This window comes from Neofelis nebulosa, chromosome 8, assembly GCF_028018385.1.
Source record: "Neofelis nebulosa isolate mNeoNeb1 chromosome 8, mNeoNeb1.pri, whole genome shotgun sequence".
Lineage (NCBI taxonomy): Eukaryota > Metazoa > Chordata > Mammalia > Carnivora > Felidae > Neofelis > Neofelis nebulosa.
This window is the reverse complement of record NC_080789.1, coordinates 118,058,198-118,076,597: the sequence shown is the minus strand read 5'-3', so window position 1 is coordinate 118,076,597 and position 18,400 is coordinate 118,058,198. Positions and strand designations below refer to the sequence as shown.

Sequence of the window (18,400 nt, the reverse complement as noted above, 5' to 3'; positions counted from 1 at the left end):
GCGTTGCCGTGCTCGCACCGAGCCCAGCGCAGCCCCTCCCCTGTCACCTCTGGCTCGTAAGCGCGGAAGTACCCAATGGAGCTGAGGGCTGGGACGCTGGGAAATTCTCCAACCAACCACACACTCTTCGAGGGCGGCTACTGCGGCCCAATTACCTCATTTAGTAATAACTGGGGAGGCACTGACTGTCTTTTGCTTACAAGAAATCTCGGGATTGACTAGGTTTCTCCTGACCTCCAAACGAGGTTGATGGGACCCGCCCTCACCCCGCTTTTGCTTGGTTTTGTTTGTTTTTTACCCCTCGCGACCTCGCACCCCTGGGCGAAATGTAAGCCAGTTTGGTTTGGCTCCCCGAAATCATACAATGTGGAGTAACTGGATGAGCAGGAAGCAGGTGGCTGGCCCTGTCATCTGACAATGTTAACAGGATGTAACTTGCCTGACTGAAGCAGATGAGGACCAATAGGAACAATTTTCGATTTATTGTGGGGAAGATAAAAAGCACTAAACTGTAGCGAAAGAGTTTATCATAACTCAAGGCCCAGTCGGAAAAGGAGACTATGTTGGAAGATTTCGTAAGGAAGATGCAAAAAGATTTAACAGGGTCAATGCCGTCCCCTCTTAAGGGGGAAATATATACATATATATATATATATATCGGTGCCAGAGAGCTTGGGGATCCAGCACCTTTATTATTCCCGTGAACATCAAGCCTGGGGGCCAGGGTTGCTCAGCTACTGTAGTGGATACAAACGTCAGACCCAGAAAGGTGGAGCTCTAGCGCTGGCATTCACCCGCGGGTGATGCAGCCCACCTGTCCCGGAAGTAGTGTTGCGTTGGAGGCTTGCCTTCCGGGGCAGGTTGTATGTCGTTTCAGCAGCTGTAACAAGGGGAGGCCATTTTCTGTTTCTAGGAAGAGTGAGGGCTAAGGCAGAGGGAAAAAGAAAGGGAAAAAAGGGCTCGGCGCCTCCCCGCCGAGCCGTGGACAGAGGGGCACTTTCGGCAGGCGGGTGAGGTCGCTGAGGGCCCAGAGGAGATGTTTTCCCTCTCGAGTACGGTGCAGCCCCAGGTGAGTCTGGCATCCGGTCCTTTTTTTTCTCTCCTGCCCGCGGCTCTTTGCCGTTTGCGTTTCGTGGAAGCGATTTCGCGTTTGGGATCGTAGGAGGGGGGCGATCAGCGCAAAGCAAGTCCTAGTCTTGAGAAGGGATCAGGGATCACGCTGAGAGTAAAAGGCTGACGTTGAAGCAGAGGCATGAGATGATGAGGACTTTGGTTTATCGAGTTGATAGCGTGGAATTTTTACTAGAGAATCCATTAGGCATTGTTCAGTGCCGGACATTCTGGGGTGGGGGGAGCAGAGTGAGGCTGGGGGAAACGCCTTTGCCTTAGATATGAGGAAAGCAAATAATGTTTCTTTCCATCTGATCACCTCTCCAGTGATTTTTACTGTTCACAACCCTGATACCCAACTCTTTCTTTCCTTTTTAAATGGAATTTAACCCAAGCATGTTATAATTATTTGAATACTACGAATGCTTTCTTTTTTGGCCAGAAATGACTAATGAACACATATTTTAAAGCTATTGACTGCTTGCAGTTACTATTTTTATTCATATTCTCCCATTTTTTCATCAAGCAAAAGGGCAGAAAAGAGTCATTCCTAGGGTTTTAAATTGTCTTTTGGGAGTAACCACTTGTGACAGTGTCTTGTCCTTGTTTCATTTAAAAATCTTTTTTGATGGCAACATTCTGGTAGTTTCTTGCTGGGGCGGGGGTGGGGTGACTTCTCAGTTTTGCTAATAGTTTTTGAACACATTCAGATTTAAAAATAATTTTTTAACACTCTTTAGTTTCAGCATATAATTACGTTCCTTTTGTAACCCCCACTCTTGGTTTTTTGTTTTTTGTTTTTGTTTTGCTAGTACTGGCTGGATAATCGAAAATGAAGTGATTAGTTATTTATTGGACATCAGTAATGGGCCAGGTGGACAAAGCAAATGTGGAATCTTTATAGTGATATGAAGAAAAGTTGAATAGGAGTTAGTCAAGTGAAGAGTTAATAGAAGTGAACCAGTATCCCAGGTATATGCAAGGATATCTGGAGGTCCTGAGATTGGGAAGAGTTTAGCTGATTGGAGGAACGAAAATAATGTCAGTGTGGCTACAATGTAGTGATTAAAGGGCATAATAACAGAATTAAGGTTAGGGTGAAGCCTTGAGGCAGATCATACAGGAAATTATAAGGGACTTTGGATTTCATTTGAAGTGTAAGCATAGGATAACCTGATCAGAAGTGTTTTCGGTTAAGGATGCTATTGCAGTAACCCAGGAGAGGGATAATGCACCACTAATGTGGTGGCAGTGGTTATGGAAAGAAGAGGATGAGTTTGTTTGTTTTGAACAAAGAGTAGAATTTAATGAGGGATGATGGAAAGAAGTGTTTCAGTTTTGGACAGCTGGATGGGTGAAAATGTTATTGGCCGAGCTGTGTGATCAAACTCAAGGGGTTCACCACTTGAGATACATCAGATTGGACACAACCCAAGAAAATATTGAAAACAAAGAACTTTATTACTTGTTACAAGTAAGGAAACAGATGACTCTCAAAGCCCTGTCTCTCTGTGGGGTTAGTACAGGAAGGTTTTATTCAGTGTATTAGGGGGCGGGGCAGGGAGCTCGCATAAGCACTTCAGTTCAGTTAGTCATTCCTAGCATGTCAACATGCTAGTGCATACGTTGTATTATAAAAAAAAAAAAAAAAAAAAATGGTGAGGGCTGCCTAGGTGGCCCAGTTGGTTGAGCGTCTGGCTTCGGCTCAGGTCACGATCTCACGGTTTGTAAGTTCGAGCCCCGTGTCGGGCTCTGTGCTGACAGCTCAGAGCCTGGAGCCTGTTTTGGATTCTGTGTCTCCCGCTCTCTGCTCCTCCCCCGCTCATGCTCTGTCTCTCTCTCTCTCAAAAATAAACAAACATTAAAAAAAAATTTTTTTTTTTTTTAAAGCCAGCTCATACTGGCTCACATAGGGTGGCTGTCAGGTGAGACACACCCAGCAAGGGGCTCTCACGTGAAACACCTAGTCTCCTTGGCTGAAGTGTGGGTTCTACAAAACAAAACCTATTCCTTGCTTGCTTTTGTCCCTCCCCTTCCTCTCTTCTGCTGATAGCTTTCAGCCCTGGAGGGGTCCTACCAGTTGTTTGAAAAACAAGTCTGACTTGGCCTGTTGAATACAGTATTAAACCTTTTAAAGCTGAAGTTGGAGAAGTTTATATCAAGAAGACCGAATTTTAGGAGAGTTTATCATCAGCTGGATGGAGAGTTAGTGGTACGTGATGTTGGTAGAGATGGTGAAGGCATTTTGTGTACTGCAGGCAGGCTTAATTGGGCTCATATATGTGTTTTATGCTCTTATGTGTTTTATGCTCTGAAGAAGGATAGTACACATATTTCTAATTCCTGGTTGCTTAATCATTGAATACACTTGAATATAAACTGTGAAGCCAGGAAAGATATGGAAGGTGAACTTTTTCATTGAGATCAAACCATTTTTTAGCAATTTAAATCCTTTTTTGAATAAGAGATATAACTAATTAGAATGAAGCCTTTCAGGGGTGTCTGGGTGGCTCATTCCATTGAGCATCTGACTTTTAATTTCGTCTCAGGTCATGATAGCAGGGTTTTGGGATCGAGCCCTGTGTCTGGCTCTGCACTGAGCATGGGGCCTGCTTGGGATTCTCTCTCTCTCTCTCTCTCTCTCTCTCTTTCTCTCTCTCTCTCTCTCTCTCTCTCTCTCCCCTTCGCCTTCCTCCCTCCCCTTTCCTCCCCCTTCCTCCCCCTCTGCTCCTGTCCCCTGCTTACGCTTTCTTTCTCTAAAATAAAAATATAAAAAATTGATTCCTGTAGTTTTTTTTATTTTTTTAATTTTTTTTTCAACTTTTTTTTTTTTTTATTTATTTTTGGGACAGAGAGACAGAGCATGAACGGTGGAGGGGCAGAGAGAGAGGGAGACACAGAATCGGAAACAGGCTCCAGGCTCTGAGCCATCAGCCCAGAGCCTGACGCGGGACTCGAACTCACGGACCGCGAGATCGTGACCTGGCTGAAGTCGGACGCTTAACCGACTGCGCCACCCAGGCGCCCCTCCTGTAGTTTTTTTTTTAAATGTTTATCTATTTTTGAGAGAGGCACAGAGCATGAGTGGGGGAGGGGCAGAGAGAGAGAGGGAGACACAGACTCTGAAGCAGGCTCCAGGCTCTGAGCTGTCAGCTCAGACCTGGGGCTCAAACCCGAACCGGTGAACCATGAGATCATGACCTGAGCTGAAGTTGTATGCTTAACCGACTGAGCCACCTAGGCGCCCCATGATTCCTGTAGCTTTAAAAGAGCTTATTGTTTCTACCCTGAAAAGGATACATGCTCATTGCCAAAAATGCCAAAAAGAAAAATACAAATAAGAAAATGAAAAACCTTTATAATCTCGTTGTGCAAAGACATATTTTAGAATACATTCTTTCGTACTTTTTACCTCTACACAAATACGTGTGTATGCATGCTTTTTAAAAAGTATGTTGTATGGGGCGCCTGGGTGGCGCAGTCGGTTAAGCGTCCGACTTCAGCCAGGTCACGATCTCGCGGTCCGTGAGTTCGAGCCCCGCGTCAGGCTCTGGGCTGATGGCTCGGAGCCTGGAGCCTGTTTCCGATTCTGTGTCTCCCTCTCTCTCTGCCCCTCCCCCGTTCATGCTCTGTCTCTCTCTGTCCCAAAAATAAATAAATAAAAAAAAACGTTGAAAAAAAAATTTAAAAAAATAAAGAGTATGTTGTAGTTTTTTAATTTTTTAACTTTTTTACTTTAGAGAGAGTGTGTGAGCGAGAAACGGGCTGAGGGGGGGAGAGAGAGAGAGAGAGAGAGAGAGAGAGAGAGAGAGAGAGAGAGAGAAAGAAAGAAAATCTTAAGCAGGTTCCACGCTCAGCACAGAGCCTGACTCAGGGCTGAGTGGCATGACCCTGGGATCATGACCTGAGCCAAGATCAAGAGTTGGATGCTCATCCGACTGAGCCACCAAGGCGTCCCAAGATGTAGTTTTACATTTAACAATTTTTTTCATTTAACATATTATTCATTTCTGTATCAGTAACTATGGGATAAAGAGTCTAAGAAGAATCTAGAGTCAAATTATCTTGGTTAGAGTATTTGCTCATATACTTGCTGATTGACTTGGACATGCCACTGAACCTATCTAAATTCTGGATGTCTTTATCAGTTAAATAGGAAGTATAATAATAGTGTTTATGTCTGTTAAAGGATTAAATGAGATTGAAGATACTGAGGGTTTGGTTCAATTATATCACAGTAAAGGGAGTACCACAATAACACAAGTCAAATGAATTTTTGGGTTTCCCAGTGCATGTAAAAGTTATTTTTTTTTAATTTAAATTTTTTTAAATTTACATCCAAATTAGTTAGCATATAGTGCAACAGTGATTTCAGGAATAGATTCTTTAGTGCCCCTTACCCATTTAGCCCATCCCCCCTCCCACACTCCCTCCAATAACCCTCTGTTTGTTCTCCATATTTATGAGTTTCTTATGTTTTGTCCCCCTCCCTGTTTTTATATTATTTTTGTTTCCCTTCCCTTATGTTCATCTGTTTTGTCTCTTGAAATCCTCATGTGAGTGAAGTCATAGGATATTTGTCTTTCTCAGACTAATTTCACTTAGCATAATACCTTCCAGTTCCATCCATGTAGTTGCAAATGGCAAGATTTCATAAAAGTTATGTTTACACTATAATCTATTAGTTGTGCAATAATAGTATTATGTCTAAAAGCAGTGTAATACCTTAATTAAAAATACTTTATTGTTAAAAAATGCTAACCATCATCTGTGCTTTCGATGAGTCATAATCTTTTTGCTGGCTGGAGGGTCTTGCTTCACTCTTGATTGCTGCCGACTAATCACAGTAGTGGCTGCTGAAGGTGGAGATGGCTGTGGCAAATCTTAAAATGAGACACAAGTAATGTTTGCTATATCGATGGACTCTTTTCATGAATGATTTTTCTGTAACATGATACTATTTGATAGCATTTGACCCACTTAGAACTTCTTTCAATATTGGACTGAATCCTCTCAAACCCTGCTGCTGCTGCTTTATCAACTGAGTGTATCTTCATAGCATCTTCACCAGGTGAAGATTTCCATCTCAAGAAACCACTTTCTTTGGTCATGCATAAGAAGCAGCTCATTTATGTCAGTTTGATCGTGAGATTGCAGCTCTTCACGGTCCACTTCTAGTTCTCTTGTTATTTCCCCCACATCTACACTTCCTTCGGTAAGTCTTAAACCCCTCAAAGTCAGCCATGAAGCTTGGAATCAATTTCTTCCAAACTCCGGTTAATGTTGATATTTTGACCTCTTCCTATGAAAATGTTCTGAGTGGCATCTAAAATGGTGAAGGTTTTCAGTTTACTTTGCCCAGGTCTGTAAGACGAGTCATGATCTATAAGCTATATAGTCTTCACAAAATGCATTTCTTAAATAATAAGACTTGAAAGTCCCAAATTGTTCCTGACCCATGGGCCACAGAATGGATGTTGTATTAGCAGACATGAAAGCATTAATCTAAATGGTATACTTCCAACAGAGCTCTTGGGTCACCAAGTACATTACCTGAGCAGTAATATTTTTAAAGGAATCATGTTTTATGAACAGTAGGTCTCTTAACAGGGGGCTTAGAGTATTCAGTAAACCCTACTGTAAATAGAGGTACTGTCAAACAGGCTTCCTTCCATTCATAGAGCCCAGGCAGCATGAGTTTAGCACTATTCTTAAGGGCCTAGGATTTTCAGAATGGTAAGTAAGCACAGGCTTCAACTTAAAGTCCGCTACATTAGTTCCTAACAAGAGAGTCAGCCTGTCCTTCAAAGCTTTGAACCCAGGTGTTGACTTCCCCCCAGCTGTGAAAGTCCTAAATGGCATCTTAGAATAGAAGGCTGTTTCCTGTACATTTAAAATCTATTTAGTGTAGCCACCTTCATTAGTTATCTGTCTTATTTAGATTTTCTGGATAATTTGCTGCAGCTTTTACTCAGTGTTTGCTGCTTCACCCTGCACTTTCTTGTTAACAAAAATGGCTTCTTAAACCTCATGAACCCACCTCTGCTAGCTTCAGACTTTTCTTCTGCAGCTTCCTCACCTGTTTCAGCCTTTATACAAATAAGTACATTTAGGGCGTTACTCTGGATTAGGCTTTGGCTGAAGGGGGAGTGTTGTGGTTGGTTTGATTTTGTATCTAGACCACTGAAACTTTCAGCAATGGGCTGTTTGGGTTTTTTATCATTTGTGTGTTCACTTGAATACCACTCAACTTTATTTTGCTTGCACAACTTGGCAAACTGATGCAAAAGGCTTATCTTTTAGGCTATCTTGGCTTTCAACATGCTTTCCTTACCAAGCTTAATCATGTCTAGATTTTGATTGAAATTGAAAGATATGTGACTTTTCCTTTCACTTGAACACTAAGATGTCATTATAGGGTTATTAATTGTCCTAATTTCAATATTGTTGTGTCTCAGGGAATGGGGAAGCCCAAGGAGAGAGAAATGGGAAGGTCCCATTGGTGGAGTAATCAGAACACACACAACAGTTATTGATTAAGCTCATGTCTTATATAGGTAGGATTTGTGATATCCCAAAACCATTACGCCATTAACATCAAAGATTACTAATCATAGATCACCATAACAAATATAATGAAAAAGTTTGAAGTATTGTGAGAATTACCAAAATGTGACACAGACATGAAGCGAGCAAATGCTGTTGGAAAAATGGCACCAAAGACTTGCTTGATGTAGTGCTGTCACAAGCCTTAATTTATAAAAAATACAGTGTTTGCGAAGTATGTTAAGTTAAAGCACAATAAAATGAGATATGCCTATATGGCATATGACACCAGCTGGGTGTCCAACAATTCAATTCTGAAACTACTTACCCAGTGTTAATGCAGACCCCCAAAGTTAAAGGCTCAGCCCCACAAGACTGGTCCCATTTCAGATACCAGTCACAAGTCCCAGGCCATTCATACTTCTGATCTCCCAGCTATAAATCAGGGTTTCCCACAACCCCCTCCTCAGGTTTGATAATCTGCTAAAATAGCTCACAGAACTAAGATACTTCACGTTTACTGGTCCATTATGAAAGACAAATGAACAGCCAGTTTATTAAGTACACAAGGGTACAGCCAGAAGGGTCCCAAGCAAAAGATGTGGAGTGGATTACTCTTCTTCAGGATGAATCTCTGCACTCCATCTCACTGTTCAAGAGCTTTTATAGAGATCAATCCCCAGCCTTCCCCTCCCAGAAGCTAGGGGGGTGGGGCTAAGAGTTCCCACCTTCTACTAATTACTAGGTCTTTCAAGTGGCCAGCCCAGCCCTGAGGCTATTTAAAGACCCTAGCCTAAATCACCTCATTAGCATAAATCCAGGAGTGATCCAAAGGGTTACCTTATGAATAGTAAGACACTATACCACACATGAAATTCCAAGGGTTTTAGGAGCTCCTGGCCAAGAAATGGGAACAAAGACCACTGCGAACTAAAATGTAAGTTCAAAGTGGCAAGCGATCTTTTCCTCTATTTTATTCTTTGATTTTTCTCTATTTTACTTTATATAATTATTTAATGTAAAATTGTAAACAGAAGGAATTAGGGGTCCCTGGAAAAAGACAGACAAAGCTTTCTTTACGTAACGCTTCCTGGTCATCTTGTGAAAGAATTTAAGAACAGCCACTATCAGGCCAGGAGATAGCCTAATCATATCAGGGACGATAAGTCAGTGGCAAAACTCCCAGTGTTAGTTCAAAAGTGAAGACTGACCTGACTTATTTTTGAGGATCTCAACTCCTTTGAGCACTCAGATACTGGACCAACTGGAGCGAGAGAATTGATGATGCTGATCCCTTGCTGGCCCTTGTAACTCTGACCTGGACTCAGTCACCTGAAGATGACTACTGCCCCAGTTCCATGATGTATTCCCCACTGCACAAGCTTGTCATGAATATGTATGAAACCCCAGCATAAAACTGCCCCGATTTTGTTATTCAGGGAGACACTGCTTTGGGAAAGATCCCTGGTGTGCTCCTTTACTTGTTCCAAGTAAAACCTTTCCTTTTCCTATTCTTTGGCATGACTGTGTATTTTGGCTTGACATTACCAAGAGGCAAACCCCGTTCTGGGTAACAAAATGTTTACACAATACCTAGTATACATACTTTATATTTTTTCTCTATTTTATTCATATTGTATCCCAGTGCAACAATAATGCACACAGATGCCAAATAAAGATTTCTTGAGTGAATGAATAAATGGGTTCTTACCATATTGTCAGAATTGGAGAGAAACAGAGGAATAACATACAGATAAGTAAGTAGATTGTGTGTAAAAGTGTGTTAGATACTAAAAGTGTCAAGAAGAGAAAATGGAGCAGTGAAAGAGAATAAGGAATATTTTTTAGGGCAGGGTTCTTGAAATTTTAAGTAGGTTGGCTGTGGAAAAGACTCAAGAAAAGATGACTTTTGAGTTAAGAACTGAAGGAAGTCAGAGAGCAAGGTAGACAGAATAAAAGCAATGCAAAGTCCTTGAAGTGAGGGCTTTGCTAGGTGTGTTCCAGAAACAGCAAGGAGGCCAGTATGTCTCGAGTAGAGAAGACGAAGGAGAACACTGTGGTAGATAAATTTGGAGAGGTAATAAAGAACGACAGAGGCTTTCTACATCCTAGTGCTTAGGACTTCTACTTGTATTGTAAGTGAGAAGAGAAGCCATTGGAGGGTTTGAGCAGAGGAGTGATGAGATCTAACTTTGTTTTTAATAGAGCAGATTCAGGGAGAGTAGGAGGGCTATTGCAAAATCCACATATAGATGATGGTGACTTAGAACAGGATGAGAATGGGATGGTGCAGTGAGGAAGTTAAGAATAAAATTCTGCTATAGGTTTACTTTTTTCTAAGTCTGAAACATTTCATTATTTCTTTTATGGTGGTGTCATTTATTTAGCCCATTCCCTTAATGCTGGACAATTCTACCTTTCCACTGCTTTTTAAACATTTTGATGAAAATTGTCATCTGTGCACAAACAAGCACTTTTCACATTATTTCCTTAGAATAAATTATTAGAAATTAGATTGATGGGAAATTATATGTGTTTGTTTTTTTAAATATTTTTGATTCATATAGCCAGAATGCTGTCTTGGAAGAATTACCAGTTTTCTTTCCACCAGCAATAAATCTGAGTATTTACATCTCTTAATATATTGTTCTGATCTACAGTGTATGTTTAACTTTTTACAAATCCTAGATCCTGACAATAAGGAGAATTTTTCTTGTTTCATTTTAAAAAGCACACTACTCAATTTCAACTTTTATCTTCTCTTAGGTTACAGTTCCTCTGAGTCATCTCATCAATGCCTTTCATTCACCAAAAAACACACCTATTTCTGTCAGTGCATCAGCTTCACAAAACCAGCATCGAGATGTAGTTCCTGAGCATGAGTCTCCTGGCAATGAGGTAATAATAGTTTTTACCCTGATTGTATGAGAAACAGCTTTTTTGATTTAGTATGTTGTAAACATGCCTGAAATGTCTACGTTTAGGCATTTGTAACAAGGTGATTTCTGTCTTCAGCTTAATCTCCTTTATGAATAAAGATGTCTAATTCTGGTTTTATTGTACACATGGAAAAGTTATGTTGTCCTATTCTTTACCATTTAATTTATTAAAAATTTCATGTGGCAGGGGTACCTACCTTGCTTAGTTGGAAGAGCATGTGATTCTTAATCTTAGGGTTGTAAGTTCGAGTCCCACGTTGGACATGGAGCCTACTTAAAAAAAAACAAAATCATGGGGCACCTGGGTGGCTCCGTCAGTTAAGGGTCCAACTTCAGCTCAGGTCATGATCTCAGGGTTCATGGGTTTGGGCCCCACATTGGACTCTGTGCTGACAGCTGAGCCTGGAGCCTGCTTTGAAATCTCTCTCTCCCTCTCTCTCTCTCTCTCTCTCTCTCTCTGTCTTTCAAAAATAAAATAAAACATTAAAAAAGAAATTCATGTGGAAGTGTATTTGGTATTCACTTCCTAGATTGCTAATTGTGTGATACCATTTAGATATTTTGTGTTGCTCCAGCGGTAGTAGTGAACCCACAATTAACTGACCGTAACTGCCTCCCAAGTCTCAACGAAGGTAGAATAGTAAGAAGTTACCATCTGCTGCCTTACAGGAGCTTTCAGTGTAATTGAACGGTTAGAATACAGGGACCTGAAAGTGCAATGTATAAGCTATGAAACTACTTTTCAGTGTTCAGAGAATTATAAAATCAGTGTTTCCTAGGATACAGGGAATTCCCAGGCGAGAAACCTTTGTGTTCACGAGGTTTATTAATAAGGTAGGTGCATGTAGTTCTGAATACATTTTTCACAGAAAACATTATATTCTGTAGTTAAATTTCCTAAAAACCTTTTTAATCCGTAAATAACTAATGTTCTTAGTCCTGATATCAGAGGCTGTGGCAAAGGGCAGATAAAATGTTCACTCTTGGAAGGGGTGGGGGGGGGGTGGAGGGGGGGGTGGGAATCAGTCTTAAGATAAAATTTTAATTAGATGAAAAATTTGTCTTCAACATCTTTATGCTTTCCTTTTATAATATTTACCTAATTCCTATTGCTTCTTCTAGGGAGTCCATTGTCTTTTCTACTGTGGTGATACCCTTCTCCTAAATTACAGTCCCAGAGAGCCTGCCTGATGAAAATACCACATGTATCAAAATTGCTGCATATAGCAATATTATGTTCATTTTAGAAATTTTGGAAAATACTGTGTAGGTAGAAGAAATAAAATTCACCTATGATCCTGTTCCCCAGAGATAATGCTGTTAACATTTTGTATTTATATCTCATGTCTCTTCTCTTGTACTTTTTTATTTTATAATTGGATCATACTGCATATGGTGATTTAGATACTGCTTTGTTAATTTAATAGTCATTATGAACTTGTTATGCCATACATTTTTTGTATTTTTAAATGACTTCAGAACGTTCATTGTATGATATCCCATTATTGGATATTGTTCCCAATTTTTTGTTGCTATAAACATTACAACTTTTACTGTTTGTGTTGCTAAATCTTTGACTATTTCATTAAGTGAAATTGCTAGGTCAGGGGCTTAAACAGTAGCTAAATTCTGGAAGTCAATGTTGAGGTTATGAGTAATGGTCTCAGAATTGGCTTCTTAATCTCTGATACGCCCTCATTAATCCTATTGTTCATCTTTAGTGAGCTTTATTACTGTACAGAACCCGTTTTCTTTCTCCTTAAGCATCCTACCTCATCTCTAATTTCATCTCTACCTTTGCTGTGCAGTTGGCTTTGCTTTCATCAAGTCTTGCTCATCCAAATATACACTCTACAGTGCAGGTATTAGAACCTTCCTTTCAACTTCCTTCAAGCTACTGACTTATTTTCCCTTTGCTTTCAGACTTCTTGAAATAGCAGTCTGAACATATAACTACTTGCTAAACTTATATTCACACTGTATCTCATCATAGTTTGGCTACTACTTGTACCATTTTACAGACTTTGCTAAAGTCAGTTGATTTCCTTTGTGCTAAATGTAGGCCTCTAAAAAAAATCTGTATCTTATTCAACTTTTCCTGAGCATTTGATCTTACTGAACATTTCCTGCTTTCAAAATACTCCTGGGGCGCCTGGGTGGCTCAGTCAGTTAAGTCTCCCGACTATTGATTTCCACTCAGGTCATGATCTCAGGATTCATGAGATTGAGTCACGCAGAGGCTGCTTGGGATTCTCCTTCCCTCAAAGATTCGAAATACTCCCTTGAATTGAGTGATGATGTTGCATTGATGATGGTGTTTTCTCTTTCTGTTTTGCTGGCTTGTCTTTTTTTGCCAGCCCCTTAAATATTTGGCGTGTATTTATCCTTGATCTAATTTTTGTTACGCACGTTCTTCTAAGTTATGTTACCTGTTTTCATATCTTCACCTAACATCTAGATCTATATACTTAAATATATGTTGATGACTCCCAAATATATCTCCAACCCCAAATTCTCTTTAAATCTTTGAAGTACTTTATTTAGTGCTTTGTTAAAATAACCCCCCCTCTCCCCCCCCCCCCCCCGGAGAATTTCAGGGATCTCAAAACTAAGATGTCCAGAACTCAGCTACTCTCAAATTCTAGTATATTTGAGATTACAGTGGATTTATCGCCTTTTTGTCAGGGATTCCAACCAGGAAAGAGAAACCACATAGTCAAATTGAGCAGTAAAAGTTTAATGTAAAAAATTAGTGTAATTTTGTAGTTTAATATTTTTAAAACCCTATTTTTATATGGGATGGGAGTAACTAGGGGTTGGCTAGTAATAAGTAAACTCTAAAATATACAGGACAAGCAGATTTAAGGTGTGGCTAATACTCCTAGGACTGAGATAGAGCATCATGGGAAGAGTTCTCCACCCACAGGCTGCTGTCCTGACCTTGTTGGAAGAGGGCATAGCCTTGGCTCACTGAATGGCAGAGAAGTCACTGGTGTCATGCTAGCTGCACTTGATGGAAGTTGCCATCTAGGCAGGGAAAGCTGTTCATGGGGATGTCTCTTACTGAAAAAGCTGCAAGGTACTGTACTGCTGGCCACTGTTTACTGTAGGAGCCAAGTTTTGGAGAAGCTATACAAGTGGCCGCCAGATGCTAGAGAAACAATGGGTGTTACAGACAGGAGCCTGCTAATGAGCACACTGGAACCAGGGACAAAAACACTCTTACAGTGTCTCCAGTGGTCTCTACTGACAAAGCTTCACATTGTCCCAGATGACAAAGAAGAAATATTTAAAGAGCCCAGATCATTGTTCATGGAGCCGAAAAAGGATGAAGAGGAGTTAGGAGACAGTAAAATGATAACTAGCACATCCATCCAGAACCCTTCTCCCTCTCAATCATTATACTTCATTGGTTTCTCCAAGTATCTATTATTTATGATTGTTATTTCCATCTTTAGTTAGAGCTTGGTTCAGGCACATACCATTTTTCTCTTGTTCCATCAGCCTTTCTTCAATTCTTTTCTCCATCAGCCTTTTCTTACCCAGTTTATTATCTTTATTTTCTATTTTCTTGGTATAAAACAATCATATTAGCTATAGAATTAAATTCAGACAAGGCTCTTTACAACTTGACCATAACCTGCCTGTCTTCCTTCCTTCCTTCTTCTCTTTCTCTTTCTCTTTTTCTTTTTTCTTTTTTCTTTTTTCTTTTTCTTAACAAGATTTTAAGTACAGCCCTGAGATCAACAGTTACATGCTCCACCAACTGAGCCAGCCAGGTGCCCCATAGCCCATCTTTGTAGTTCATTCTTCCATCACTGATCTTTGGACTACACCCAAACATCCAGGCCCTTTTATGGTAGTTTGTTTGCCCTTTACCCCAAGACTCACCATCATTTTGCAAATTAGGTGTTAACCTCAGTGAAGCTTATATGATTTAGGAAATTGGTTACTCTGTGTTTTCTTACTACTTTTTGTTTTAAAAATCTCTGTAAAGCAGCTACTATGTTGTATGATAATTGCTATGTTTATATGCATCTTATTTCTCTTTACATTCCAGGGACCTGACAGCCAATAAGTAAGGGAAATAATTTTAAGTTAAGAATCTCCACTTCCCTTTTGAAGTCTTTGTATTGTAAATAGACTTTTTGGCTTCCTGTTTTTTAAAAGGTGACTTTTGAAAAGTAGCTTTTGAGTATTGTAGTCCTTTTGTTTTCATTGTAATAATATCCTTTATGTTGTATAGCTTTTAGTAGTTTAAAGAGCACTTTTTTTTTAAGTTAATTTTTGAGAGAGCAGGCATGGACATGTGAGCAGGGAAGGGGCAGAGAGAGAGAGAATTGCAAGCAGGCTCCATGCTGTCAGTGCAAAGCCTGATGCAGGGCTCGATCTCACGAACTATGAGATCATGACCTGAGCTGAAATCAAGAGTTGGATGCTTAACAGATGGAGAACAGACACATAAGAAAATGCTCAACATCACTCATCATCAGGGAAATACAAATCAAAACCACAATGAGATACCACCTTACACCTGTCAGAATGGCTAACATTAACAACTCAGGCAACAACAGATGTTGGCAAGGGTGTGGAGAAAAAGGATCTCTTTTGCCCTGCTGGTGGGAATGCAAACTGTTGCAGCCACTCTGGAAAACAGTATGGAGGTTCCTCAAAAAATTAAAAATAGAACTACTCTACGACCCAGAGATTGCACTACTAGGTATTTAACCAAGAGATACAGGTGTGCTGTTTCAAAGGGGCACACACACCCTAATGTTTATAGCTGTGCTGTTGACAATAGCCAAACTATGGAAAGAGCTCAAACGTTCATTAACGGATGAATGGATAAAGAAGATGAAGAAGATGTGGTATATGTGTGTGTGTTCTTTATTTTCTTTTCTCCAGTAACACACTGGAGTATTACTTGGCAATCAAAAAGAATGAAATCTTGCCATTTGCAACGACGTGGATAGAACTGGAGGGTTATTATGCTAAGCAAAATTAGAGATAAATATATGACTTCACCCATATGAGGAATTTAAGATACTAAAGAGATGAACATAAGGGAAGGGAAGCAAAAAGAATATAAAAACAGGGAGGGGGACAAAACCTAAGAGACTCTTAAATATAGAGAGCAAACAGAGGGTTGCTGGCTGGCTTGTGGGAGGGGGGATGAGCTAAATGGGTAAGGGGCACTAAGGAATCTACTCCTGAAATCATTGTTGCCCTGTATGCTAACTAACTTGGATGTAAATTAAACAATTAAAAAAGAAAAGAGTTGGATGCTGAACTGGCTGAGCCACTCAGGGGCCCCAGTAGTTTAAAGAGCACGTTTAAATATTTTCCTTCATCATGCCTTTGACTATCTTCCTATGTATGTTAGGATATGTCAGATGACCAAGGCATGATCTTTTCTGTTCATCCATACCATCTTGTGAAGTAGGCATATTTCATCGTCATTTTACTAATGAGGAAATGGATTCTAAGAATATGAATGACTTGTCAGGGCGCCTGGGTGGCTCAGTTGGTTAAGCATCCAACCTTGGCTCAGGTCATGATCTCTCAGTTTGTGAGTTCAAGCCCCGACTTGGGCTCTGTGACAGCTCAGAGCCTGAAGCCTGCTTCAGATTCTGTGTCTTCCTCTCTCTTTGCCGCTCTCCCACTCGTGCGCTGTATGTCTCTCTCTCAAAAATAAACATGAAAAAAAATTAAAAAGGAATATGAATGACTTGTCACACAGCTAGTAAGTGACAAACCCCTGGACATCAATCCAGAGCTATATAATCCATCGATCTAACTTTATTTTTTGTGCATGCAACTTTATGTATCTAACTTCACCTCAGTCATCAGAAGCTGATACTTGGGCTATTTATTTTTGCTTTCCTTGCTTGAACTTTCAGGTGTCTGAGGCTTGTAATTGTTACTTGTCTTTAATGTCTGCTTGACAGTTTCCATGGACAAGAAAATAACGCCTATCCAGTCTGTAGTTAGTTTAGAACTGTTGTAATGTGACTTTATTTTCTTGCCTGGTTTTCATACATTTTTCACTTTGTTCATTGTCCCTCCTTATTAGAAGTTAGATACGGGTAACTATAGAACTTCTCAGTTCGAAGAAGGATCTCGGCAATGAGGCCAGAGGAGTGAGATGTCCTCTGGTGACGGCATACTCTTTTTTTTTTTTTTTTTTTTTTTTTAATCAAATGGACTTTTGTTTATTAGAGACTGGAGGAGGCTTTAAATGTCCATAACTTCACAATACTATTAGAAATGTGATATTTTTAACCTTTGTCAAACTTCCTGTGACTGACCTCCATAAAGCTAGAACTATAAAAATATTTGTACCAATTTAGTTTTTAAATATGAGAAAAGAGGAATCAATATATTTGTTACATTTAAAAAATTCATATTATTTCAACTGATAAGAACTCTTTGGTTAAATATCTTGATGATAATGCAGTCTTGGTTGACTCAATCCTTTACAGCCTGTACTTAATTTAAGAGACCTTGGATTATCTGAATTAAAAATTGGACAGATTGATCAACTGGTAGACCATCTACTTCCTGGATTTTGTAAAGGCAAGAGCGTTTCTTCCCATTGGCATACGTCTCATGTCTCTGCACAGTCCTTCTTTGAAAATAAATATGGTAAGTCAGTCTATTTTTTGTTCCAATTTAAGTGGTCGTAGTTATTACTAATTTAACAGGTAGCATTTATTCATTTTTAAAGTTGTTTATTTATTTTGAGAGAGTCAGAGTGTGAACAGGGGAGGGGCGGGGGAGAGAATACCAAGCAGACTCCACGCTGTTACTGCAGAGTCCTATGCAGGGCTCCAACCCACGAAACCGTGAGATCATGACCTGAGCAGAAACGGAGAGTAGGACACTTAACTGACTAAGCCACCCAAGCGCCCAACAGATAGCATTTGTTAATGTTTACTGTGTATCAGGTTCTTTCCTGAGTTCATTTGTTTGTTCTTTCTTTTATAACTTTTCATACTGGAATAATTTTAGATTTATAGGAAATCCGCAAAAGAGTACTGAGTTTCTATATATCCTTCAACTGCCTTCCCCTAATGTTAACTGCTTACTTAACCATGGTGCATTTGTCAAAACTGAGCAATGAACATTGGTACGGTACTTTTAACTATAGACTGTATTTAGACTTTACCGAATAAAGTTTAATTTTACTAAATTACTGGTTTTTCCATTAGGGTTCTTTATTTGTCCCAAGATGTAATATAGCATACAAAACAGATTTTAGAATAGTGTTGTTTTAATTTTAGGTGACAAACCTTTACTGGATTCCAGGTACTGTACTAATTTCTGAGAATACATTGAAGAAATAGTCCTGGTCCCTTTGTTTTATAGAATGTCTGTATATTTTCTTATTTAAATCTTGTAACAATCTGTTACTATAATGAATGGGTAGTTTGTTAAAAGGATTTCCACTTCATAAATTTCTTTTTGGTTGATACTTGAACAGTGAATGTTAGACCTTATCAAAATACTTCTTTAGGGTCACCTGGATGACTCAGTTGGTTAAGCATCTGACTCTTGACTTCAGCTCAGGTCATGATCTCAGTGTTCATGAGATTGAGCCCCATGTTGGGCTCTGTGCTGACAACGTGGAGCCTACTTGATATTCATATTCTCCTTCTCTCTCTCTCTCTCTCTCTCTCTCTGCCTCTCTGCCTCTCCCCCCCTCCCTCCCTCCCTCCCTCCCCACCCGCCCCTCTCTGCCTGTCCCTGCTCTGTTCCCTCTTTCTATCAAAATAAATTTTAAAAACTTGAAAAAAATACTTGTT

The 18,400-nt window shown here is 39.9% G+C and overlaps 1 protein-coding gene across 1 annotated transcript in view; it reads left to right on the top strand.

Moving 5' to 3' along the window:
* The first annotated feature begins 849 nt into the window (after positions 1-849).
* Positions 850-18,400, top strand: part of YME1L1 (YME1 like 1 ATPase) — a 50,411-nt gene continuing 32,860 nt past the window's right edge. Inside the window, exons 1-3 of the mRNA XM_058681634.1 lie at positions 850-1,069; positions 10,423-10,554; positions 17,078-17,240. Of these exons, the coding sequence (XP_058537617.1) occupies positions 1,037-1,069; positions 10,423-10,554; positions 17,078-17,240 (328 nt within the window). The 5' untranslated portion in view covers positions 850-1,036. The remainder of the gene's footprint in view (positions 1,070-10,422; positions 10,555-17,077; positions 17,241-18,400) is intronic.